The following is a 24,254-nucleotide window of genomic DNA, read 5'->3' as shown; positions in this document are numbered from 1 at the left end:
TTGATGTTGCTTATCTGGGATTGCGAGAGAGTTTGGCCGCAGGGATGGCGTTCTTGCACAAAAGCGGTCTGGCCACGTTTTGTCACCTTGTTCAAGGTCCTGGTGAAGACGTCTTCCCTCGTAGATATCATCTTCCTTTGCACTTACTCTGCAGGAGCAATCGATCAAGCACCCATTTTCTAGTCGAACAGTACCACGAATCTTGATACTCTCTCCAGCCTTATCGCAGAATGTCTGCCGATAATCATGCAATCCCATCAGAGCTGCACAGGACCTTTGGGGTATGGTCTCTCTGTGCCATGGCCATTGTCCTGCCAGGGTAAGAGCAAATCTTGTAAAGATAGTAATATCAAGTCTAACGTCGTTTATCAGCGCGTGGGTCTTTGCTGCAAGTTCCATGGTCATTGGTATCTACGGCGGAGGGCCTGCTGTTGAGATCTGGGGCACCCTAGCTGTCGGAGCCGCTCTATGTGTATTCTGCTGCAACCTTGCTGAATATGGCTCTGCATTTCCCAGCGCAGCAGGAGTCACCTAAGCTGCTGCACGTCTCGGTGGACATATGGTCGCATCTGCGTGAGTTCTTCACACCTGCCCTAGTCATTCCTAAGTCTTTATAGTCATATTTCACCGGGTCATTTGAGTCGATCACAGTTGCGTTTATCCCACCAGTGTTGATACTCGTCCTCTCTGAACTCACTTTCACTTGTGCATGCCTTTTCCACCAAGACTATGTGCCAAAGAGGTGGCAAATCTGGTTACTGTTCCAGCTTTTCAACGTCATATACCTCTTTGGCATAAAGTACATGACCACCATCATCGGGGAACTGAATCGAGTTGGCAGTAAGTATATGTACCTATGTGTTGATTAGAAGCCGAACCAGATGCTAATGTGACAGTTATGGTACTTTTCACTGGGTTGATTGTCACTATTGGAGTCATGGTGGGAATGTCCAATGGAGACAGGCCTCCAAATGCGTCAGTCATGAGTACATGGAGAGAAAGAATGGCTCTGACATTCTCATTAACTTAGGTTCCTGTGGACAAGTTTCGAAAATGGAAGTGGCTATAGCTCTCCTGTCATGGGCGCGTTGCTTGGGTTGCTGGGGCCCCTATATGCGTACGGTCCGCCACACTGGATGCTGAATCTAGCTGATGAGGTCGAAAACCCCAAGAGAAGCATACCTATTGCCTTGCTGGTAGGACAGATTGGCAACATCACCACGTAAGAATCCTGATAGGTCTTCACATCGAAGAGTGACTAACATCTTCAGATTGTTTGCTTTCTACGTTGCCGTCTACTACTGTATCGACGATTACAACAGCCTCCTAGACACGACGTTCCCTTCCTTAGTAGGACAGCTTTACCTGCAGGGCACAAAGTCGCCTATTGCTGCCCTTTTCTTGCTACTATTGGTCATTGCACCGTCTCTCTTCGGCACTTATGGGTATATTTAGTACAAAACTATGAAGTATGCAATGATGATGATCATTCTAAACTATCTCAGGGTAAGAGGTATTCTCTTATAGCCCTGTAGAGAGTTTCTAGAACACTCTCAGTAACAATGACTATACACACATAGCAAAGAGCTGTGTGTGTAGAGCAAACACACATAGCAAAGAGCATTGTGTAGGACCTTTGTTTTTCAACTTATTTCTGCCAACATCCGGCTTCTTTGGGGTTACTCTCGGTCAGGATCACTACCATATCAACGCTTCTGGATGAAGGTCGACATTAAGCACAATATACCTGTCAACGTCTTGTACGTCTCAATCGCCGTCAACTTCCTCATGAGCTTCGTCTACCTCGGCTCGGAAGTTGGCTTCAACATTATCATCGATTCGGCCAATTTCTTTTACAACTTGGGCTTTCTCCCTTTACTGGCAGCATCACTCTTGACCAGGAGAAGGTATCTAGAAGCAGCACCAAAGTCGTACTTTCGCATGTCATATACCGTGGGAACCTGCTGCGAAGTGCTCAGCTTTCTGTTTAATGCAGGCTGTGTAGTTGTGGAGTCTTTTCCAGGTTCATATCCTGTAACGGCAGAGAACATGAACTATACCATCGTTTTTGGAGCTGCTGGTATTTTGGCAACGACCTTGGGATGGATATTCCATGGCAGAAAACACTATCTGATCGAGGGACTGGATGGGGTAGATGAAGAGGTCGAGCAACCAACCGAAGTCGTCATATCTCCAAAGGAGCAAGAAGCAGTTGACGAAGAGAAATAGTTGGATAGCGTTCTACGACGGCTGGTTGAGGGACACAGCCTGGTAGCTAAGATGGAAGCATCCCAAGATAAGGGGAGCTACCTAGTAAGGCTAGAGAGGAAGATTGTATAGAGGGTTTAAGTAAGGTACTGTAGCTGGTCACGGTGCCTGTGCGTTTGGGGCGTCTAGGCTTGCTGAGTAGTAAGGGTATAGCCTATAACGTAGACTTTACAGTGGAGAAGTCCTTACAGCATAAGCGGTATTCCTATGGATATCTCCGACTCCTTATCAAAACCATGCCGACATTTGTCAAGTTCAACAGCCATTTGGAAACATTCTAGACTGGCTTCATTGTTGTAGGAAGTCTCCCAGATATATAACACTCTACTCAGCCATCCCCGAGTCTGACATAACCTACATTCGAACATCTGAATTTTCCCACCGCATCAGTTCACCGACGATGTCTGTACAAACCGCCACTATCACCACGACCAAACGCAAGCCCACAGGCCGAGCTGGAATCATCGATGGCAAACTATATCTCTCCCAAGGTATCACACGTAACCTTGCTCCTGCACATGGCAGTGGTGGTCAATTCGACAGTATCCCTGTCATTGACCTCTCTGCCATAGTAGCTCCTGATCCTGACCCAAGTGCACTCGAATCCTTGGTCGCGGAGGTCAAAGATGCATGTATGCGAGTAGGTTTCTTTGTGGTCAGGAACCACGGCATAGATTGGGCTATTGTTGAGAATGCGTTCGAGGCACTTGAAGAGTTCTTCGGCCTCCCTATGGAGAAGAAGATGGCAGTGCATCAGAGCAAAAGTCCCAGCTTTATGGGTTATGAAGAGCCTTACTACACGAATGTCGATAGGCTGAAGAAGGGTGGTAAGTGTGGTGCCTGCTGAAGTCTGCGCCCTATTGGACTGACCCTATTCAGATCTCAAAGAGTCAATGACAACAGCGTACGATCCCTGGACAGATGCGCTTGGTGTGGGCGGCGAGATGCCTAAACTTCTCCTGCGCGAGAACTTATGGCCTAGTGCCGAAGATGCACCCAAGTTCAGACCAGCAATGGAAGGGTACCGCGCTGCCTGTCTCTCGCTGATGAGGAAGCTCGTAAAAGTCCTCGCTCTGGCCATGGACGAGAAAGTGGAGTATTTCGACAAGAAGATCACATATCCTGTCGCTGGCATTCGAGCTCTCTACTATCCACCACAGACTACGTCGGAAGAGGAAGAGACTGGCTTGGGGGCTCATACTGACGTCCAGAGTAAGTCACTCAATACTCAAAGTATCCAGCAAAGGCACCTTGCTCATAATGTCAACAGTGATGACTATGATTGCACAAAAGCCATACAACGCACAATCACTGCAAGTTCTCAACGCAAACGGAGAATGGATCTATCCCGAACTTTCGCCTGAGACGTTTGTAGTGAACTTGGGCGACATGGTCGCTCGACTGACCAACGATACATTTGTCAGTACTGTCCACCGTGTACGCAATGACGGTCCCAATGCTGTTGGACGATACTCGATGCCCTTCTTCTTTGGGCTGAGCAATGACGAATTGATCTCAACTCTTCCTCAGTTCATCACCGACGAAGCTCCCTTGAACCCAAATTACAAAGATCTCGTAACAGGGTATGAACATTACAACAAGAGGATGCGCATCGCACATCACGACCACCCGACTGCTGATGGGAAAACATCTGCTGCTCTACCGCTCGGCATGACCAAGACTGACGGTGTGTTGATGCCAGGCATCTAGGAGAGAACGGTAGCGATGTGTGGGTATTAGGGTAGCGGCTTTTCATTGAGGAAGACAGGGGCCATGCTCGTCCAATTCTTCTAGCATCCACGTCTCTTGCTGCCTCGGCCTCTTGCCGATAACTTTCAATCTGGTGACATTGGTGAACACGGCAACGCTCTACCATACCACATTATTCAGTCGCTTTCAATGCACTAGAACACGTTAGCATACCCCAAGATCGATGATACCATACAGCTCGTACCGGTGAGCAATGTCCTTCCTGTAGTACATCCCCGGGAAATTGATCGACCGCACGCCTTCATATGCTTTGGCCGCTGCTTCCAGCAATGTTTCGCCCAGTCCGACAACCGTAAACACGCGACCGCCCGATGTGACGACCTCGTCACCCACAAGTTTCGTACCGGCATGGAAGATCAAACAGTTTGTCGCCAAAAGTGTTGGTCATCTTAAGCTGTTGGTAATTCGGCTGGAGGCGTGACCACCAACCTGTCGGGACTGAACTGAACTGCACAACATCGCCAGTACGATACTGTCCGGGGTATCCTTCGGCAGCGACGACGACATTACACGCGTATCCGGTCCGCACTGTGATCTCGACCTCATGCAATCTCCGCTCGATGCACGCAAGCATGACTTCTGCAAGGTCAACTTCCGGACCGAGAAGGGGCATTAAGGATTGTGTCTCCGGATCGCCGAAGCGGGCGTTGTACTCGAGCACTTTCGGTCCAGTCGGTGTTAGCATGATACCCGTGAACAGCAGGCCGACGAATTCGCGGTCTGAATCGCACTTCATGTCAGTATCTGTGAATGTCTAAAAGTTGGAAAACATGCTTACCTTCTCTACGTAGCCCCTCGAAGGTGGGACGGAGAATCTCGGTTTTGATCCTCTGCAGAAGCTCAGGTGTGGCTGCCGGCACAGGCGCGTACACACCCATCCCGCCAGTGTTGGGCCCCTTGTCGCCAACATGAATGCGCTTGTGGTCCTGCCCAACAGGGAGAGTGACGGTGGTGGTGCCGTCGGATAGTGTCGACACGCTGACCTCTTGGCCTTCCAGGAACTCCTCTATGACCACGGTGCTGCCAGCTGTGCCGAAGTGCTGGTTGACCATGATATCCGTGAGGGCCCGGATTGCTTCGCCTTTAGTGCTGGGAATGATGACACCTTTGCCTGCAGCGAGACCGTCTGCTTTAATCACAAACCTATGCTCGATAGACTCGACGTAGGCTCTTGCTGCGTGGAAATCAGTAAAGGTCTTGTACTCCGCTGTTGGAATGCCGTGTCTGAGCATAAAGTCCTTTGCGAAAGATTTGGATCCTTCTATCTCGGCGGCCGCTTTGCTAGGTGCGAAGCATGGTATCTGTGCTTCATGCATGTCAGTAGGCGACTTGTCTTCGCAAGACAAGGCACTCACCTTGCCAAAAGTATTCTGCAATGCCACCCACAATTGCTGAGTCGGGTCCGACAACGACGAGACCAATGCGAAGGTCCTGGGCCGTTTTGACGAGCAAGTCATAGTTGTCGGTAGCGGGGTGATTGATGCTTGAGACATTCATGAGATCCCGTGCAGTGCCGGCATTACCGGGAACGACGAATACGTGCTCGACGCGAGGAGACTGTCTGAGTTTCCAGGCTAATGCGTGTTCTCGTCCGCCTTTGCCGATGAGAAGCACGCGTAGCTTTCTGTTCAATGTCGCCATCTCAAGTCGCCAGCAATGATGCCGTACTGCTTCCCATGCTTGATAACTCGGAATTCTCTCGTGGCGCAGTTCGTAGTGAACAATTGCCGCCAAGGCTACCAGGCAACAGAAATGGGCAACCCATGGTACCACACCCCTAACTGGGCGGCTCTGGGATTACGTATGAAAGAGGTAATGGTAGATTCATGGTAAAGTCAGAGCGCACTTGGCTTGGAGGTGAAAATGGCGATTTGAAGAGCATGGGCGTCCCATCCTTCCATGGTTTTTTTTCGCTTGCCGTCCACATTCCAAGTTGGCTGAGTTGTACAAGTCAAGAAATATCAGGTACCAATTTTGGCGCTTTGTGTAGGCTCTTCTCTAGAGTGATCTCTTCCAAGTCCTGGACCTCAAATACAGGAAGTGGCTTTGTCAAATCTGGTGAATATGAAGTTGGTCGGAAATGCTTGATCGGGGTGACCAATTCCTTGCCCTGGGGAGGCGGGGATGCGGCTGTGGCCATTGTTACTGCAACGATGTCTTCCCAGACCTCCTCAATGAATCTGAAGTTGATCGACAGGGGATCGTAGAACTCTGCCACCAACTGCCAAATAGTGTCCAAGCGTTGTATGTTGGGATATAAGGAGACAATCTGTTGAGTGAACCATTGTCGCTCAGGCTTGCACCGAGCAGCGGTCATGCCGCCCAACAGAATGTTAAAAAGGGTGGTATGGCAGGCCCGGCTCATCGTGGGTAGATCCATATTCGAGAGTCGATATTGTAGCTCCAGCAAGTTGGAGCGGACGATGAGGGAGGCCGTGTTGAAATTGATGCAATTTAGGTACATCCAAAAGAACAGGCCAATCTGGTAGCATCTCTGTATCTCGCGATGTTCTCGCGCGCTGAGGAAATGGCTGCTGTTGGGGTCCATGCGAGCGATAGCAGCTGCACTTTCTGGCAGCAAACTTGAGCTGGGACTCTCAGGGCGCCAGGTCAAGGTGCGGCCTGCAAGACCTGCCCGATGAGAGTACCATTCACGGTCTGATCTCCAGTACCTCCTGTCAATCTCGACCACTTCCTTGAAGCGTCCGCCAGATTCGTCGCTGGGTTTTCTGACAAGAACGATCGAGCGGCTGTGGAGGAAAGCGCCAATGATGTTGATTTTGGATCTAACGAGCTCCAGTCAGCATGTTACGGTCTTGCGGCACAGGTGCATTATCTCACACAGCAAGTTCTGCGTCGAGGGCAGCCTGATCAAGGTTCAAAAGTGCTGACATTCGTTGAAGTGCTCGAAGGTGCATCCTGCCACTCTCCCCATCCGCTAAGAGCACCTTGTACTGTTAGTCTCTGGAGAGCATCGCACAGGATGAAATGATGTTCCATCGTACTTACCGAAAGTCGATACAAGAACAAGACAGTCTGGTAGCATGATTCGTCGACTACTTGAGCCGGATCGGCTAAGATGGTGTTCAGCTCAGCCAGGCATTTCGTATGAAGTCGCAGCCACGGTGGCATTTGCCATGACGAGGTCTTGCACTTTTCGGTGGGTGGCGGCAGCACAACGCCTCGGCCACTGACAGGATGATGTAGTTAGCGATGTTCTCGCACGAGGTCGACAGCATGTTTGGCTTCGGAGAAAGAGCTGTTTGGGATAAAGCAACAAAGGGAGGAACCTACCCTCGGAGCATCCCAGAAAGAAATACTGAAGCATATGTCGCAATTGCATAGATGAGGCAGGGTGATGCCTGAATTTGAGCTAGATTGTTGAACCAGGTCCATGAATGTAGCAGATGCGAGGCAAATGGCATGATAGTTTTGAAGTAGAAGTACACGTTCGATTTGATCTCGACATCATATCTCACTGAAGCAGATGGCGTGAAAATGTCGAAGAATTGGGATCCAAGGATAGACAAGGGGGAGGCAACCCAGTCCTCGTAATCTCTGAGAGCGGGCTCCCATGGCTTGACGACCACGACCACATTGTCGTCCGGATATGTCGAATTTGATGTGTCAGTCTTTCGTGCTAGGGTAGTGGGCTCAGCATCGGCACATTCATCAGTGCGATCGACAGCCGAAATTTCTGTCAACTTCGACGCACGGGTTTGCGGGGATGAGCTGTTGCGAGGCGAACATCTGTCGTTCAATATCGCCCTCGTGGTCGAGTCGAGAGCGAGGTCTCTGTGATTGGCCTTGTTCCAGACTTTGTAACGGGAAGAGACATGCGATCGTTTCGCCCAGCTCTTTGACGGATTCTGGGAATCGCCCACGATGAAAAGTAAAGGAGGAGGGGCCCTACTCGGACTCATGGTATCGTGGGGCATCGCCGTCATAACAAACGCGAACTGAAAAGCTCCTTCCTATGGTGTGTCTTTGGCAATCCTGAGGCTGGTAGTCATCATTGCAGCCTTGTCATGTCAGCTGCTGTGCCATTCCGTTGAGCCAGAACATGCCTGAGATGATATCAGGTCGACAGCGGAAACAAGACCGTCGCGTGGAGCAGGTAGTCAAAAGTAGCGACTGTAGAAGGCACGGTTACTCGTCCATCCCAGATGTCGGAGCGTATGCAAGTGATTACTAAGGGACGCTTGACGGGCTACTAGACCAGATCAGGAGATAAGTAGCAGACCACCAGGACTTGGTGTTTGTCGCCAATTGGCTGTGGGACGGTGGATTTCCCTACGATGTTGCAGCCGAGAACTCCTGTATGTCGTTCTAGAATGGACCGGACCTCGCTTCCTCGTAAAAGTATGCATCTCGTCGGCCTATCGTACGCCTTGAATTGAGAGATCCCACTTATCGCAAGCCACATAGGCCTTTAGCGATTACTCAGACCTCGCGATCGATCTTACCCTCTGCGCACTTTGATGCAAAGGTATTTGAGCCATGGATTCGCATGCTCCATTCACGCCATCAGCGACTTCAGGACGCAATCGAGGACCGCATCATGGGCGATACAGCCACGATTGATCGCGGCGACCGTGTAAAGCAGATATCCAGCAACAGTGTCCGCGTTGACGAATTCAAACCTCGTGAAGTGAGAGCCGAACAGCATGGCAAGAAACAGACGCTCCTCAGCTCCATGCGCAAGCATTTCCCGGCGGTGATGTGGTGCCTCTACATGCTATGGTGCGTCTTAGCCAACAACTATGCAAAGACCGCAGGTCAATCGGTGCTGGGCATTCCTCAATTTCGGAAGGACTTTGGCAGTGCATACCACGGCAACTATGTGCTGTCTGCAGGATGGCAGTCAGCGTATTATGGAGCCCCTCAAGCAGCGTAAGTACTTGCCATGAGAACCAAGAGTGCTGTGGCTGAATCTGAGCCAGGGCGGTGATAGGAGCATTGAGTGCAGCATGGATCGCAGACAAGATGGGCCGCCGCATTGGGCTCGCATTGGCCTTCGCCATTAGACTCATTTCCATAACACTCGAGTACATCTCTACCACGAACGAAATCTTCTTCGCTGGACGCTTCCTGGGCGGGTTTGCCACTGGAGGCACAAACTCACTGTGCATGGCGTACATTGGCGAGATCACGCCCTTGGCGCTGCGTGGAGTGCTCACAGCTGCAGTACCGATATCGCTCATCACCGGTGCTTTGTCCTCTGCGTTAGTGGTCAATTTCACTGGCAACCAGGCCAATCGTTGGGCTTACCGCATTGCATTTGTCTCCGGATACGGCTATATGGGTATCGCCGCCTTGATACTGCCTTTCATGCCCGAGTCACCTTGGTGGCTTGCCAGCCATGGGAAGCCAGAAAAAGCAAAGGACACCCTAAGGAGGATCGGATACTCCAGCAGTGTCGATGCCGAGAACATGATGGCAGAGATCAAGCGAGTCCTGGCAAAGACGGAGGAAGAGACGTTAGGTGCCACGTATATCGAATGCTTTCGTCGCTCGAACTTGCGCCGTACCATCATCGCAGCCATGCCGTTGACTATCCAAACCTTTTCCGGGGTGGCCTTCGTAGGCTCCTACAGCACGTACTATCAACAGCTTGCGGGATACAGTACTGCAGCCAGCTTCAGATTGTTCATTATCCAGCAGATACTGTCCGGTGCTGGAAATATCTGCGCCTGGTTTCTGGTGGACCGAGTCGGAAGGCGGAATTTGACGCTATGGGGCATGGTTGTGCTAACCACTGTCCTTTTGATTACTGGAGGTACGTCCAGAAGCTACCACCGATTGAGTGCAGCCTGAACGTCGTGGTTGGATCCGTAAATCGCACAGCTAATGCTCTTAGGTCTTGCTGTGTCAGCCACTCCTGCGGCCATCAGGGGCACGATCGCACTGATCCAAGTATTTTCCTTTGTGTACAACGCGACGATTGGGGCCAGTGCATTCACCATTCTCACGGAAATCCCCACTGCTCGATTGAGGGCTAAGACAGCTTCCCTATCTGTGGGGCTGCAAAGTACTCTGTTTGTAAGTGGCATCTGATCTCGTCGTTCGTTTGCTGATAGGACCATGCGGACGATGTGGGGTTTTGTCCTCCCGTACTTGTTCAACCCGGATAAAGCGAATCTTGGGGCGAAAGTGACCTTCATCTTTGGGGCGCTTTCCGTGCTTTCGATTGTGTACCTTTGGCTGTGCCTGCCTGAGTCGGCAGGCCTGAGTTACGAGCGACTGGATGAGCTGTTCATAGGAAGGGTGAAGGCCACAAACTTCAAGGATGAACGGCGAAGGAGTGGCTCAATGCTGCAGGAATCTACGGGTGAGAAGCCTGGCATAGATGTCTGAGGCGCGGTGCATGGCATGTCTTCCTTGATACGGTGAAAGGACCGCAGTCGTATGCTAAACCACATACTGCCATTTTGTCGAGTGCTGACATCTTTGAAGACATGATATATCATGTGTCTAAGTCTCCGTCGATGTAAGATCGTCCGACTGGCCCTCTTGTCTTCTTCGCCACGTCCGGTTCCACCAGGTTCTCTCCGTGGCTATTCACAGCAAGGCCCTCGTCAGGTCCGTCATCACTATTTATCATGGCGTTAGTGAACGAGAAGACATGATCACCTACCTTTCTACGATGAAAACGAAGTATTCCGCCTGTTCAGGTGCACGAGCATTCCAACCACAAGACTTCTTTGATCACCACAGCGAAGCAGAAGCAAGAAGTGATGTTCAGGGTCGACGACCCTCACTCGGTCGCTCATACCTGACCTTGTGTCCTGCGCCTCTGATGGCATAGTAGGTGCAACAGTCAGGATCCGTCTAGGATTGCAATTGGGGACGTTGGAGATTGTACCTTTTGATGATGACGCAGGGTCTGGGAAATTCTTCTTGTCAGAAAATGGACTAAAGGTCATTCTCACCAGAGTGAAATCAAGGTCCACTGTCTTTACATTCCTTGCCATCCGAGTCCAGCTTGCTCTGTTCTCTCCCACAAATTCCTCTCCTTTCGTACATTCTGCCCACCACAGTCAGGTCGTCTGGCGAGCGTGAGGACGGACAGTCCATAATCACAAATTATGAGGTACACGACTCAAATCCGCAGTCAAGTCGATACAATGCGTCATCGAAGAGGGTTCAGCCCCAGACGCTATTATGCTCAGCGGAAAATCGCCATCTTGTCGGGGAAGCAGAGCTCGCTCGCCGGATGACGAAGGTCACATTGGTCATTTCGACAGTCTACTGTCACCAGAAGGTACGTAGGCATACATCACTCCTCAAAGGCATCAGGACTTGCGGCTATTATGATGAACCAAAGTAAAAAAGCATAGTTCAACTGAGACTTCATGTCACTGAACGAAAACTTACCATCACCAATTCTTTCTGAACGCTTCTGTGCACGATCCTGTTGGCTTCTTTCGCGTATCTTCAAAGATATTCAGGGGCGAATTTCTGCTAACAATGCCGTCTACGCAGGTACGTTCAATGATTATTCTCGAAGCATGTCATCATGCTCGCTAAAGCAGCCAAAATCCCTGACTTTCGTCCGGTCTAATCGTCAAAACGTCGTTTGTCGATCTTCGCAATGGGCAGGATCGCCCATTGTCAATGTCATGACCCTGCTCTAGGGATCGAAAATGGGATTTCGGAGCTTCCCTAACTTTTATTAGCCTGATGTTGATCACTTCCCATCAAGACATAGAGGTAGCCTCGTCGAAAACATGGGGACTCGGAATGGCCTTCTAGCCTCCATCCTGATGACCTGTTCGGGATAAAATTGTACATTGCTGTTGTGGGACATGGTCATAGTAGCGTATGATGGTGATACTGAAGGAAGCATTCAGGGTCTCTACATGGCCGAGAATAATGATAGCTAATGTTGGAGCTTTCCCCTCACTTTGTTATGCTGGGATGATAGCGAGATGCAAGCCCCGCCCCGAAAGTCACACGAGTTTGTCCTTTGTTCTCCTCTTCATCTTGCTGAGTTGGAAAATGGTCGGCCCAGCAAAGGATCACGCCAGTAGGCCGCTGATGATTCTTCGAAGTTGGCATTAACGTATCACACAACTGCAGACGCATGGCACTCTCAGACCATGCAATGTCTTTGCTATCAAGCTGTGTTTGCATGCTTCAATAGAGCGAATACCTGAGTGCTGGCTGTCATAATGCTGCAAGCTGTAAGCGAGGCCATGAGTCAAGGCGAACCACGAAGAGAATGTGAATCACGAGAGAGGAATGCTGGCACGAGAAGCCGCCACGTAATCAAATCCTCATGCATCACGCGTGTGCGAAAGTGCCTTGTCAAGATAGCGACCTCAATGTCAGTGGCTGTTCACACACGGCTGGAGATGCAGAGGTGCAGCAGTGTGGGATGGCCATGTCAGAACCAAGAACTCGGCACAGTGATGGCACTGATGGGCGACGAATGGGTATTCCCCTGGTGATCATAGCTGGGGCATGGCCTCAACCATCCAGAAAAGAGGTCTGGCTACTCCAACGTATCAAACAGTGGTGGATAACTTACTAGACGGTGATCATCATCATCATAGGCGGTACGCAGGCAGACTCGGTCGACCTAAGGAGCTGTCACCGTGCGCTGGCCGCAGCCGTGCGGGTCGTGTCGGACCTTGCCAGCAAGTGACGTCTCTTTCCGGGCAATCCTCCTCTGCAACATGTTTGTGGTTTTGCAGGCCTTCGCAGCAAACAAACGGGGCGACTTGCATACAGTCCGGGCGAAAAACCCTGGATACCATCCTGCGAGTGCTGCAGTGTAACCGAGATGAAGAGAAATGCTCTGGACATCTGAGCACGAACAGGCGGTGGCTGCTCGACTCGCTCCTGCTGTCGCCCACTTTTTTGCACTCTAGCCCACTTCTTTCTCTCGACTCCTTCTGCTAGAGTCCTCTCTCACACCTCTCCCTTGGTTTAAAAGCCAGACATCCTCCTCTCCCCCTTCTTTCGCCCTTCTTCCACCCATCTTACCTCTCATACAGTTGCACAACCACGTGAAAAATACCGTCGACACTTGTAACACCTATTGACACCGTCTCATACTCGCAACTTTCAAGGCCACCAAAACAATTCCAGGACAAACATCCACAGGAGTTTCCAATAATCATCCGGAAGATATCCCAGGACTGCCGTGGTTTTGATTTCTTTTGCTCTTGTCGAGCCAGTTTCCAAGGAGAACCATCCAGGATTAGCAATTTGTGTCGACAGAGCAGCACCAAGTCAACTTATACATCAATTGAGGTATTACCATATTTTCTCTTCTTCTTGCAAGTCCGTGCCTATCCCCTCCCAAGGATTCGAGAGCGACAAAGGAGTCGGTCTTGATTTTCAGGCCCATTACTGGTGGCTTCGGCCCCAGCCTTCAATCCCCTATCGCTTCACAGCGATTTGGGTCGATTGTGCAATGAGCCGATGATCTTGTCATCGCGCCCAGAGCAAAGAAATGAATGAACCTCAATTCCAATTGAACACATCCAGCGGAAAGGCCACATATGAAACCTTGGAGAGACCAATCCTTCGGACAATCCCTGGACTACACCTGGTTTGCAATCGACACTGAGCCCTTTTGGCCCATGGAATATTATCTCCTGGAACAGTACGACAAGGACCTATAGGTGTTATCCCAGGATCATACAACAATGCACAATACATATGATTTTCCAGTATCGCAAACGAGGCATAAGATATGTCATCCAAGGATTGCACAACCAAGGCTTCCACTACCAAGGCTTGCACGACCGCTCAGCATATATTATCCGGGCTTCATATAGTACTGGACTTGGCAACAATTCTCTGGCAGTCGTCCCAGCGATGGATAAACCCAAAAGGATATTGCCAGACATACTTCCCGAATGCCTTCGTGAGTGGTTTCCTGGCTACCTGCACGGTTCTGTGCCGCGACTTGACCTGGATCGCTGGTTTCATGGTCTGCAGGAAAGCCAAAACTCTGCTCCACAATATCCAGGCCAAGGAAGATATTCATTTTGTGAACGGTATATACTCGCCCTGTCACCAGTCTCGAACCGAGCATCCTACTGTGCCCCACGATATCATCAACATCAAGGTTGATGCCGCCAACTTGAATGCGAGTACATACCCTCCAGCGGGCACCACAACCACAATCTGGATCTGACCCAAGGACAACAATGGACTTCCTGGATGATTCTCTGACTACTTGTTTCCATCTCCTTCACTATCACGACTCGTCACAATCGGCACAGAACGCATCGTTGTATATGGTCTGAGTTATTGCTGACTTGTTTCGCACCCACAGAAACCTTTAGCAAGGGACTGCAACTGCTAGAAATGCACTCCAAGCCTGGACAGGGCGACGCGCGCCAGGCCCGAAACCAAGGATCCCGAAGCAGTGTGCCCAGGAACACACACATGTCTTATCCGGAATCCATGGCTTTTGACTATTCCAATAGGGATGACGACTTTGCCAATCCCAACTTTTCCCTGGCCTCATCATCCACTGGTTCACGGCGGTATGCCGCCTCAGAAAGCTCTGATATTTCACCCGGTTTCTACTCTGGCAACGATGACTACTCTTTGCCAACGTCTTCTGCCATGGTCTACTCCTCCTTGTCGGTACCGGACAGCACTTACACAGTCCCTGTGGCTTCGAGTCTAAGCGGTTTCGATACCGACCTGACGTCTCAATTCCTAGCAAATGATGCATTGATAGCGAATGACCATACCGCAATGAGCTATTTTTCGTCACTTTACCCAGGACAGGCCCAGAATCAGGACATTTTGAACCCAGGTTATATGCCAATGGAGGTACCCATGTACCATTCCGGAGCAATGAACAGTCACTATTCCACGGATATGTCCTGGCTCAATCAGCCGCCATTGACGCCACCACCTGAGGATTATGTCCAGGAGGTGTTGCCCCATCACTTCATGTCTGCAGAGCATTTCCAGGACGAGCATTGCCGGATGGACAAGGACGTCTCCATCTACGATAGTAACGACATGTCGAGATCGTCATCATACAGGTCAGACTGCTCTAGCTTTACTCCGCCGTTCTCTACTAACACAGGCCTCGTTAGCCTTCCACGAAAGAACCTGATTCAACCAAGGCCCATTCGATCCGCCTCCGAGCGCAGTGATTTCACTGGACAGCCCAGCAACTACCAAACGGAGAACCGGATATCCAGGGATGAGCCACAAGGAGATCGTGTCAAAGCCAGGAGTGATCCGCTTTACGAGGCCAGACCCGATAAGAGTGGATGGTACCATTGCCCCATGTACAAGGAAACCAAATGCATCCACAAACCAACCAAACAAAAGTGCATCTACAAGTGAGTATAGTCATCACCCGACCTGAAAGGCCTCTCTGACCCTCCCCACGCAGCAAATACCTGGATTCCCACCTGAAGCCATACCGGTGCAAGTTCGCCACTGAACGAGGAGAATGCGAGGACGCCAGATTTTCTTCCAATGCTTGCCTCTTCCGGCACGAGAGAGAGGCTCATGGACTTCACAACCACGGACTGAACCCATTCATGTGCAAATTCCGCGACTGCGAGCGATCTCGGGACGGCAATGGCTTTCCTCGCCGCTGGAACCAACGGGACCACATGAAACGAGTTCATGATTATGTCGAGGATGACTCTCCCAAGGAGCAGACCACTGCCACGGAACAACCCAAGAGGAGAAAGGTCCCCGGAGTGCCGAGCTCTGCCCCAATGCGAAGATCAGGCTCCTCAGCCTATTCCAAGGTCCAGGTGATGGCGGGTGCCTCTGTCACCCCACAATACTATGCCGTGAATGAGGCGCGGTACAATGCTCCAAGCGTGTACCCAGCCCAGATGATGACATGTGCCTTGGATGATGTCCATTTCGCGCCGGCACGTACAGTCTCCAGGACATCGCGGACACTACCATCGCGATCCAAGGGATATCCAGGCTGATTCCTCCTCGTGTTGTCTTGCATAACTCAATTATGTACAATCTTTCAATCCATCATGGAAATGTCTGTGTATCAGTTACAGAAGCAATCTTACCAGTATCGGAATGGAGCCAGCTCACTGCTTATTTCAGGCCACTTTCGTGACGGATCAACAGAACATCGTGCTGCCATTTGGCAAGAATACTATCCGGGTCTCGACTCCATGTCGATAGGAGATCTACAAAGGTGTGCACCAGCCACAGGACAACCTTTTCTTGACAGAACACACCCTCCGGGCAAGGGTAGTCGTTCTCACTGCATGATTTTTCATGTACAGGCCAGATCATTCAATCCCAGTGTTCCAAGGACATGTAAAGCTGTCACCAACGATTTCGGCAAGCAGTGGTCGGGGCGGAGGAAGGGTGCTCACGTTATGGGAGTGTGGATGTGGAGGGGGATGTTGATGGCATATGTCGATAGAGTTCTGGGTGTATATTGCTGATCGTATACGTCGCATCTGTTTGGATAGTCTAGTTTAGTCTGATCTTGATAGTTACAGTACCTTAAAAATGTATTTCTTGCTATAATCTGCGGGCATGAACGTGTACGGTAAGGGGTGTGATACCCAGAAGTTTGGTGTTTGAACCCCGCACGATTAAGCCCCAGATGTTCTGCAAGGCTGCGCTTGAAGAAATACAGTATAAACCTTCTCCAACAAATTTATTTCTCAGTGATGCGTGCCTCCTAAGTTAAAGCCAGTAATGCCAGTGAGTAGTGCCCTACCCATGTTCAACAGTCCCAGCATTGACACCTACAACAGCTCATCATAATCACGGGTCTTCCATGCTCAGGCAAGACCCATCGAGCACAGCAAATCGCCGCTGATCTTCAAACCTACATTTCCGCCGATCCTGCATCGTCCAAACGAACAGTCCAAATCATCAACTCTCACCACGCATCTCTGGACTCGCCGTACGATCCCAGCAAAGTCATACCCTCAGAAAGTCTCCGCGACCAGATCTACAACAGCGCAACACAGGAGAAGACTGCACGTGCCGCGGAATTTTCGGCCATCAAGAGAGCCGTGTCGAGAGACAACGTAGTCATCGCAGATGGATTGAACTATATCAAAGGGTACAGGTACCAACTATGGTGTGAGGCCAAAGCCGCGGGGACACGGTGCTGCGTGGTGCATGTCGCTGCACAAGAGGACGAGTGTAATAATTGGAATAGAGAGAGATTGCGGGCTTGGGGACAAGAGCCAGAACCCAACACAGTTGGACGAACCGGCCAGAATAGCACGGGGAAAGGCGAGGATGTGCTGGGCGAATTGATGCCAGAAAGCCACACAGCCATCTATGGCGACAGAATGCTCGACAAGGAGGATCATGCGTCACGCTCTCGCTCGTCGTCTACGGAAGGGTTCGACGATGAAGACCAACCTCGGCGTCAAGACAACGACGCCATGACCCTCAAGTCCTTATACATTACAGACCACAAGCGCGAGGCTAAGGCTGAGTCCACCGACCGGCCGACGGTCGAGCCAAGGGCCCAGGAGCCCTCCAAACCACAATCATCAGCCTCGCCCTCAACGACCATTCCCATACCATCTCCGACAACCTCTCCGCCGTACACTCCAGCGACACTACACTCGCTCGTAATGCGCTACGAACCTCCCAGCCCTTTCTCCCGGTGGGACACACCACTCTTCACCATCCCGTCCTTCGACACGTCCCCACCATCCCACGACATATGGATCGCACTGTTCCCTCCGCCAGCAAAGCCAACCAGCAAGAAAGCCCTGTCTCAACTCTCTTCGCCCAACACCACTGAACCGCCAAAATCAGAAGAAGTCAGACGGCATGCTGCAACCGTGCTACCTAAAGCTACAACTTCAGACGCCCTCCAAGTGCTAGAGAGTGCGACCATGGACGTGATAAAACACATACTGGCCAGGTCGAGAGAAGAAGGCCTCGATACAGACACTGGTGGCGATCTCAACTTGTCATTACCCCTTGCCGGACCCGAGTCAGAGCACTACGAGACGACCGTCCATATCCCAGCGGGCTTGTCCCTCTCGCAGCCTGTGCTCCAGCGTCTGCGCAGGAAGTATACACAAATCCAGCGTGGAGGTATCGCGCATGGTCAAGGCTACGTCAGTGGCAGGCGAGGCGTGATCCAAGGGTTCGTCGAGTTTCTGGATCGTGAGTGGAATGACGATGATGAGTAAAACAAAAAGTGCACGATATAAATGGCAGAAACCGACGCCGTTCTAGCAAATCGAGGAACCTGAGTCATGCAATGGCGCCAGGAAGAAAAATTTCGAAACGTTGTTCATTGATGCAATCATTTGTATTCAAACCCCATGGTGAATCACGGATCCAATGGATGGGTCAAACGATCGGTTCCTTCGCTAATGCTCTTCGTAATTACCCTCGTTCGTTGAGAGATTGAAATACACATACCAGGCCGTAAAAGGCCTGCTCATAAACTCCAACGCGAGTTTGCCCGGTTCCCAAATCAATCCATTCACCAATATCAATGCAACACTTGATCATAACTAGCCACTGCAATGAGCGCCACGGAAAAGTATGGAAACCGTCTCTTTCTAGCCGCATTAGCAATCGAGACTCATCCTGAGAACGGTCCGTCTAAACAAGGTCTATACGTTTGACTTGAATTAGATCCAATTTTGATCAGTAATGGCGACAATGCTGCAATGTAGACGCCCATAGCCAGTAGTCGGGGGTATTGGCATGGGGAAAAAATCGAAAATCGTTAAAAGGAATCGCGCATAAAGCGAGATAGTCGTGAAGATTGGAGAGAGTTGAGTGAGATGTCGGAGGGGTATGGATAAGGTTCTGTCACCGAGGTCGATGCGGACCATGTGCGGTTGGGGGTGAATTCGGATCGAATGCCCCGAGGCTGGTCGCCTCCCGGGAATAGAGACGGGAAATATTGGTCAGGGCTGACCAGAGTGCAGCGTGATGCTGAAGACTTGAGTAGAATCTTTGGAGGGATTGTTCTGGTGGCCATCGTGCTGAAAATTCCACGTTGACAAACACATTTCAGGGACCTTCTCTTCCGGCAAACTCAGCCGTGCATGGAAAATGAACCCGAAAATCCAATGATATGGAATCAGAGAATCATGTAGTCTCTACAGCGAAACATCGCCAAAGTCTCGCATGAGGCAAGCCATCTGCGCACGCTTAGCTGCCTCGGCAAGAAAATCAGGTGGCAGCTGGCCCGGATTGAGTGAATGACCATGAGCAGGATGCTCTTGTGACATGGAATTCGAGTGCGGATGTAATTGCTGCTGTGGGTTTGGCTGTTCAAATTGTTGTGATTGACCATTATACGATTGTTGTCGTTGTTGAGCAGAATGACTGAGATGCATCTGCTGTGATGTGTAGGGATTCGGCTGAGAATGAGGTCGACCGAAAAAAGAATCCATCTCTGCCGTGGAGGGCGAAGGCAAAGGAGCGTTGAAGTGAGACTGGTGTTGTTGCTGATGCGGCATGAACAGTGATTGAGCCTGGAAATCAGTCTGAGACTGCTGGGCAGTCGGTGGTGGAGGCGGTGGTTGAAGGCATTCACTGATTGGGCTCGGATGCGAACTCGTCGATGTACTCGAAGATTGTGAGTAACTGTTTGTGTAGGGAGGGGCTGTGCCACTGCGTTGCTGTTGCTGGAGATGGGAGATTCGAGCGCTTCTTCTAGGGTAGTTGCTCATCTTGTAGTCTGGGCTCGGTGTGTGTTTGACGGTGTTTCAGAGACAGCCGCTGAGCAGGCGGCTTCTCTCCCGGGTTATCTTTTCCGTGGAAAACGAACGCGATGAGATAGTGTTCTCGTGGAAGGGAGAGATAGGAAGCAGCGGTTGGTCGAAAGTGAGGCGGTGATATGTGTAAATTCTATCGTATAGCCTGAGAGACGAGTGCGCAGGAAGGAAGGAAGGAGGATGCAAGGCGACAAGAAGAAGGTGACTGTAACCTCGCTGAAAGAAGTGCCGGGCGGGAAAGGGTTGGTAGGCGGCTTTGGAGAGATCAGCAACGGCCGGGCTTAGTGATTCTCCAAGTTTCGACTGTTATGATCTGGAGTCGGGCCGCAGAGGTAACTTACGTAGGTAGATTGTACCGGTTAGGCGCCGATGGAGGAAGGGATTGTGTCAGAGGGAGAGTTTCGGAAACGAGGTGGGAGAATCGATTGAGTGAACCGGTGGCTGCGAGATTTCGTGGGGGAAGTGGAAGCACGAGCCTGGAGCACCTTGCGGGGCTGTGATTTATTGGATGGAATCGGGACGGGATGTAGTCGATGGAATTTAGCCGGGGTGTTGTTTTGTCACTTAGGTTGTGAGATTGTGCCCAGGATACGAAGATCATAAGAAGGAAAGAAGAAAAGGCAGAGATAGGCGATTGAAGGTCTGGCTTCAAGATTGAAAATGGAGATTTTGGCAGACTGCGGCTCGACTCTACGCAAGTCAAGTCAAACGGGGAAATTTCGCCGGCAGATGAAGAACCGGGCAGATGCGGGAGAAATAAAAAAACACACTTTCGCTGTCGCTCCGATTATTTACCGAAGGAATTTCCATTCCACTTCTTCGCCCCAGCGACCACTAAGTTACGGTAAAGAATTGAGGATCCCAAGAAAACATGAAGTCTGGATTGAGCGATTAAATTACTTGCCCTTGTCTGATCATACTGGAAAGACCCTCAGGTCGATACTGCTTTGACTGCTTGAGGTCAGGAATATCTTGTATACCTAGGTAGGTCTCAGCCATCCTCAAGAAAGAACGGAATTACCCCGAACGCCAAAGGGAATGCACTGTCCTAAAGAGAGATCTGAATCATCAAACATGGCCGGATGCGGTCAGACCACTGTCCCTCGGTTCGCTCGTGCACGATCGATCATGGTCATCACACATCATCCATCGTTATTCAGCAGGTTTACGTAGGTCCTTCATCACATCATCTCACAGACCTAACGTGGTAAGTTCTCCCCCATCGTCCAGCTCTCCACATACCGACAGTACATCTCGATCCAGCACTCCGCTATCTCCAATTATCAGATTCTCAAGTACCTAGGTTCAAACGGACCGTCAGTGTAGGCAAGGTACGAGGTACATCTGTGCCGTCATCAGGCCAACTCACACGGGGTACAGTAGTCCGGGTCTCGACTCCTGCCTAACATGCCTAGGCGCGGACAGAACGGATCTCGGTCCGTAACAGCGTTTTGGATCGGCAAATGGTCTCCCTTTTTAGCCTGTACAAGTACTAAGTCTGGTCACGTGCGATCGCCTTTCGGGGTTTGTTTTCCGGTGTTGAAGTTGAAAACGATGCGAAATTGCCAAGCCACAACATGGACTTCGCAGGACTTGGTTGGAGATATTGATCGACAATGCTCAAGCACAGCTGTCCTGGCATCGAGGAAAGAAAATCATGCCCAACAGTAATGATGAAGCTGAGGCTGAATCACTAGACCTGTTTCAAGAACCTGCAGACTTTTACCAACCAGAGAAGCAGGCCACATTCACGACTTATACTCTCAGAAATGGTCAAACCCTCAAACTTCGGCTAGTAGGCCATAGTCCTCTATGGGTGTGATATCCTCGCCAATGTATTGAATCATTTCGTTCTGCTAACCTGTACCGAGGGTCATCTGCTTTGGAATGCTGGACAAGTGATAGCACAATATCTGGAGGATGATGCACTGAAGCTCGTTCGTGGGAAAACAGTACTCGAATTAGGCGCTGGAGCCGGGCTTCCAAGTCTGGTGGCGGCTGTCCTGGGAGCGGGAAAGGTTGTCGTGACAGACTACCCAGAACCAGACTTGATTATGAACTTGCGCTACAATATTGAACACTGCTCAACATTGGCAGACAAGTCCAACATTGTAGCGGAAGGCTTTCTTTGGGGCAGTTCGATCGAGCCTATTACAGTTCACTTGCAGCCCGACCCCCAAGGGTTTGACCTATTGATACTCGCGGACATACTCTTCAACCACTCCGAGCACGCAAAACTCCTGACTACTTTGCGAGAATGCTTGAAAAAGTCTGCGGACTCCCTAGCCCTGGTCTTCTTCACACCGTATCGGCCATGGTTACTGGAGAAAGATCTGATCTTCTTCGACTTGGCTCGGGCAGACGGCTTTGTGGTCACGAAAGTTCTGGAGCATACAATGGACAAAGTCATGTTCGAGAATGACCCTGGAGATGAAACACTGAGAAGAACAGTTCTCGGCTACGAAGTTAGATGGCCATCATGACAGGTCGAACAGTCTAAACCTAGGCATGGACGGACAATCTTCGACGAAGGATTCTGTGCTGAATTCGATGCCAACCATTACTAAGGCTAGTCATACCCCGTGGCTGCAATGTAAGGAGATGCCGACGCCGCTCGATACTGCTCTTACCTTGTGACCTTCTCGGTTCCTGTTCTTGTCGACGTCTTGGATTTCGATAGCACACTACGGCCTTCTGCAGACACTTGAGCTGTCCCAGATGCCTTCTTTCCCAGTCAAACTTCTTCCGACGCGGACGTCCTACGTTGTTTCGAGCGGGAAATCCGCAGGCATGGTACGCAGCAGAAGACCGACCAGGCAGAGAATGCAGCACGACCACATGTCCAATAGCATGAAGAGCTCGGAGTGCTTGCCCAGGGTCGATCCGGTTGGATAGTCGTCGACTTCGGGAGGTTTCTCTTCCAAAGACGATATGCAGGAGATTGACACCGAGTATTCGACTGAATCTACGTCGTCGCCAAACAAACGAGCAGAAACATCAACGTCCACCTTGTGTTCCAGCTAAGCGGTTGGCGCTAGAGAATTTCGGGTCTCAGATACTCAGGAAACAGATCACGCTCCCCTGTCATAGCCGTGCATCAATACCGGATGGACTGGATATCGGATTTCACCGCATGATGTCAAAACGGCAAGCTCCAAATGACTTACACTATTCACGTCCCAGTCAACCAAAGTAACGGGTCTGGATCGATCGGACAAATTGTGCTAGGTACATATCTCTCCCCTGCCTATCTAGGTAAAATAGCTTATCAATTCTCACCTCACAGACGCCATCTCGATCCCAGGGGCATGCCTGCTTCCCAACAATGAGCATGTGCTTCGGTTCCAAAGCATCAGAAGATACCACAGTACTACTCAGACGAGTTGTGACATGGTAGAAACAACAGAGATAGTGCTGAAAGTAAAGATGCCGCTGCAAATCAAGCTTGACAAGAAGATCGTCCCTGGGCATGCTGCCCTCCCACGATTTGAGACTGGTTGGGGCCTGGTTTACTTATCAGCAGATACACGATGCCATGCTTGTCTATCAAAGCATTCCAGATCCGAGATTTTCTGCGACACTCTCTTCACGCCTTTGTGTTTCGTTGATGCGGATATAGACGTTCAGAGAACATGTGGTTTGTCTGCATGTCTGTCCTCTATCAGAATCTACAGCAGTATTCAACAGTGTCGTCGGGTTTGTTGACAGATATGCAGGGCATGCTTAATCCTATGCAAGAGAGACGGCGTATTACCGGAGCTGCAATGATCGCGATGCAGCCGACCACGAGGCCGGCGTAGATGCCGTCACTTTTTATGGGGCTTTTCAGAGCCCAGATTAGCCGCATTAGCCACCCATTGCACCTAGAGGAACCTTCAAAGAGCATGTGGCAACTGCAGGGAGATCAGCGTCTTCCACGAGATGCTGGGAAGTTTCCTGACAACAAACTCCAATGCATTCCCAGCCACAGAATGAGTTCCTTCTGCTCATCTTCGGTACACCAGGTACGGCTCTTTTATGTTACGCGAACACAATAGTTGTAATTGGAGACCAATGCGCACGATGTCGACATACTGCAGCCAATTTTCGTGGAGTCCTGCAAGGCATTTTCTGGGGTTGAAAATGCACTGCATGACGGCAATTCTCCCACGCTTGGCGGGCGTTTATATTCCGAGTCGGGGGTTCTTGGGCGCCGAGCGTACAACGACCTCGCAAACGATCGAAAGCAACCGTCGGCCTCAGGGGATCCTTGTTGGCCATCTACAGGTATGGATAGACAATTGGTGGGTTGAAGACGTCTCCTTGTCCTTTATTTATGTTGCAACCCTTTATATCCGTGGTGATCTAGAGTTGCAATCTTTGGAAGCAGGGGAGTGGGCCTGGCGGGCCTCGCCGTACGAAGACTGATTTAATTCTCGAAGAGTCGCTGCTGCAAGATGGCTGGATGAGTTGAGCAGCTTGACGATCTCGGAATGTTATCATATTTGGATTCAAAAGGATCTCTGTCTCAGCTGAAAAGTA

General features: G+C 50.5%; 9 protein-coding genes across 9 annotated transcripts; 6 read left to right on the top strand and 3 right to left on the bottom strand.

Annotated features, from left to right (window-relative positions):
* The first annotated feature begins 247 nt into the window (after positions 1–247).
* On the top strand, positions 248–2,379 carry EDD37DRAFT_664270 (amino acid permease-domain-containing protein). Its single transcript, XM_062819220.1, has 7 exons — positions 248–319; positions 373–472; positions 618–840; positions 897–975; positions 1,031–1,222; positions 1,272–1,445; positions 1,632–2,379. The coding sequence occupies exons 1-7, from the start codon at positions 300–302 to the stop codon at positions 2,227–2,229; spliced, it is 1,386 nt and encodes a 461-aa protein (XP_062671825.1). The 5' UTR covers positions 248–299; the 3' UTR covers positions 2,230–2,379.
* Positions 2,380–2,515: 136 nt separating this feature from the next.
* EDD37DRAFT_625895 (uncharacterized protein) lies at positions 2,516–4,245 on the top strand. Its single transcript, XM_062816271.1, has 3 exons — positions 2,516–3,095; positions 3,148–3,480; positions 3,539–4,245. Exons 1-3 carry the CDS (start codon positions 2,669–2,671, stop codon positions 3,976–3,978), a joined length of 1,200 nt encoding a protein of 399 aa, XP_062671824.1. The 5' UTR covers positions 2,516–2,668; the 3' UTR covers positions 3,979–4,245.
* Positions 4,246–4,278: 33 nt separating this feature from the next.
* On the bottom strand, positions 4,279–5,834 carry EDD37DRAFT_322335 (putative bifunctional purine Ade1). Its single transcript, XM_062811473.1, has 3 exons — positions 5,394–5,834; positions 4,817–5,344; positions 4,279–4,758 (listed from the first exon to the last, which is right to left on the bottom strand). Exons 1-3 carry the CDS (start codon positions 5,677–5,679, stop codon positions 4,364–4,366), a joined length of 1,209 nt encoding a protein of 402 aa, XP_062671823.1. The 5' UTR covers positions 5,680–5,834; the 3' UTR covers positions 4,279–4,363.
* EDD37DRAFT_322334 (uncharacterized protein) lies at positions 5,835–8,118 on the bottom strand. Its single transcript, XM_062811472.1, has 4 exons — positions 7,333–8,118; positions 7,048–7,228; positions 6,880–6,986; positions 5,835–6,824 (listed from the first exon to the last, which is right to left on the bottom strand). Exons 1-4 carry the CDS (start codon positions 7,983–7,985, stop codon positions 5,990–5,992), a joined length of 1,776 nt encoding a protein of 591 aa, XP_062671822.1. The 5' UTR covers positions 7,986–8,118; the 3' UTR covers positions 5,835–5,989.
* Positions 8,119–8,599: 481 nt separating this feature from the next.
* Positions 8,600–10,395, top strand: EDD37DRAFT_656935 (MFS hexose transporter; the record flags this gene model as incomplete). The annotated part of the gene is made up of 4 exons (XM_062818865.1): positions 8,600–8,931; positions 8,982–9,817; positions 9,899–10,076; positions 10,119–10,395. 4 exons carry the CDS (start codon positions 8,600–8,602, stop codon positions 10,393–10,395), a joined length of 1,623 nt encoding a protein of 540 aa, XP_062671821.1.
* A 3,883-nt stretch (positions 10,396–14,278) lies between these two features.
* On the top strand, positions 14,279–16,138 carry EDD37DRAFT_322302 (uncharacterized protein). The gene is made up of 2 exons (XM_062811471.1): positions 14,279–15,365; positions 15,419–16,138. The coding sequence occupies exons 1-2, from the start codon at positions 14,365–14,367 to the stop codon at positions 15,975–15,977; spliced, it is 1,560 nt and encodes a 519-aa protein (XP_062671820.1). The 5' UTR covers positions 14,279–14,364; the 3' UTR covers positions 15,978–16,138.
* A 578-nt stretch (positions 16,139–16,716) lies between these two features.
* Positions 16,717–18,185, top strand: EDD37DRAFT_607518 (chromatin associated protein KTI12; the record flags this gene model as incomplete). The annotated part of the gene is made up of 2 exons (XM_062814977.1): positions 16,717–16,722; positions 16,776–18,185. The coding sequence occupies 2 exons, from the start codon at positions 16,717–16,719 to the stop codon at positions 18,183–18,185; spliced, it is 1,416 nt and encodes a 471-aa protein (XP_062671819.1).
* Positions 18,186–18,977: 792 nt separating this feature from the next.
* On the bottom strand, positions 18,978–19,879 carry EDD37DRAFT_322253 (uncharacterized protein). The gene has a single exon (XM_062811470.1). It carries the CDS (start codon positions 19,686–19,688, stop codon positions 19,113–19,115), a length of 576 nt encoding a protein of 191 aa, XP_062671818.1. The 5' UTR covers positions 19,689–19,879; the 3' UTR covers positions 18,978–19,112.
* Positions 19,880–21,213: 1,334 nt separating this feature from the next.
* EDD37DRAFT_322004 (putative methyltransferase-domain-containing protein) lies at positions 21,214–22,334 on the top strand. Its single transcript, XM_062811468.1, has 2 exons — positions 21,214–21,549; positions 21,605–22,334. Exons 1-2 carry the CDS (start codon positions 21,391–21,393, stop codon positions 22,214–22,216), a joined length of 771 nt encoding a protein of 256 aa, XP_062671817.1. The 5' UTR covers positions 21,214–21,390; the 3' UTR covers positions 22,217–22,334.
* Positions 22,335–24,254: the final 1,920 nt, after the last annotated feature.

The sequence above is a fragment of the Exophiala viscosa genome, assembly GCF_022695815.1.
Source record: "Exophiala viscosa unplaced genomic scaffold EDD37scaffold_3, whole genome shotgun sequence".
Taxonomy (NCBI): domain Eukaryota; kingdom Fungi; phylum Ascomycota; class Eurotiomycetes; order Chaetothyriales; family Herpotrichiellaceae; genus Exophiala; species Exophiala viscosa.
Note: the sequence above shows the minus strand (reverse complement) of the source record. Positions and strands in the feature narration are given on the sequence as shown.

Excerpts from the sequence above, each read along its gene's own strand:
- EDD37DRAFT_664270 (XM_062819220.1), top strand. The coding sequence starts at position 300 with ATGGCCATTGTCCTGCCAGG. Across the intron at positions 320-372 it reads ATGGCCATTGTCCTGCCAGG|CGCGTGGGTCTTTGCTGCAA; the intron begins GTAAGAGCAAAT and ends GTCGTTTATCAG. Across the intron at positions 1,446-1,631 it reads TCTCTCTTCGGCACTTATGG|GACCTTTGTTTTTCAACTTA; the intron begins GTATATTTAGTA and ends AGCATTGTGTAG.
- EDD37DRAFT_625895 (XM_062816271.1), top strand. The coding sequence starts at position 2,669 with ATGTCTGTACAAACCGCCACTATCACCACGACCAAACGCAAGCCCACA. Across the intron at positions 3,096-3,147 it reads CGATAGGCTGAAGAAGGGTG|ATCTCAAAGAGTCAATGACA; the intron begins GTAAGTGTGGTG and ends GACCCTATTCAG. Across the intron at positions 3,481-3,538 it reads GGCTCATACTGACGTCCAGA|TGATGACTATGATTGCACAA; the intron begins GTAAGTCACTCA and ends TAATGTCAACAG.
- EDD37DRAFT_322335 (XM_062811473.1), bottom strand. The coding sequence starts at position 5,679 with ATGGCGACATTGAACAGAAAGCTACGCGTGCTTCTCATCGGCAAAGGC. Across the intron at positions 5,345-5,393 it reads TGCAGAATACTTTTGGCAAG|CACAGATACCATGCTTCGCA; the intron begins GTGAGTGCCTTG and ends ACATGCATGAAG. Across the intron at positions 4,759-4,816 it reads CGAGGGGCTACGTAGAGAAG|ACCGCGAATTCGTCGGCCTG; the intron begins GTAAGCATGTTT and ends AGTGCGATTCAG.
- EDD37DRAFT_322334 (XM_062811472.1), bottom strand. The coding sequence starts at position 7,985 with ATGACGGCGATGCCCCACGATACCATGAGTCCGAGTAGGGCCCCTCCT. Across the intron at positions 6,987-7,047 it reads TGTTCTTGTATCGACTTTCG|GTGCTCTTAGCGGATGGGGA; the intron begins GTAAGTACGATG and ends TAACAGTACAAG. Across the intron at positions 6,825-6,879 it reads CTCGACGCAGAACTTGCTGT|ATCCAAAATCAACATCATTG; the intron begins GTGAGATAATGC and ends GGAGCTCGTTAG.
- EDD37DRAFT_322302 (XM_062811471.1), top strand. The coding sequence starts at position 14,365 with ATGCACTCCAAGCCTGGACAGGGCGACGCGCGCCAGGCCCGAAACCAA. Across the intron at positions 15,366-15,418 it reads AAACAAAAGTGCATCTACAA|CAAATACCTGGATTCCCACC; the intron begins GTGAGTATAGTC and ends CTCCCCACGCAG.
- EDD37DRAFT_322253 (XM_062811470.1), bottom strand. The coding sequence starts at position 19,688 with ATGAGCAACTACCCTAGAAGAAGCGCTCGAATCTCCCATCTCCAGCAA.
- EDD37DRAFT_322004 (XM_062811468.1), top strand. The coding sequence starts at position 21,391 with ATGCCCAACAGTAATGATGAAGCTGAGGCTGAATCACTAGACCTGTTT. Across the intron at positions 21,550-21,604 it reads TAGGCCATAGTCCTCTATGG|GGTCATCTGCTTTGGAATGC; the intron begins GTGTGATATCCT and ends ACCTGTACCGAG.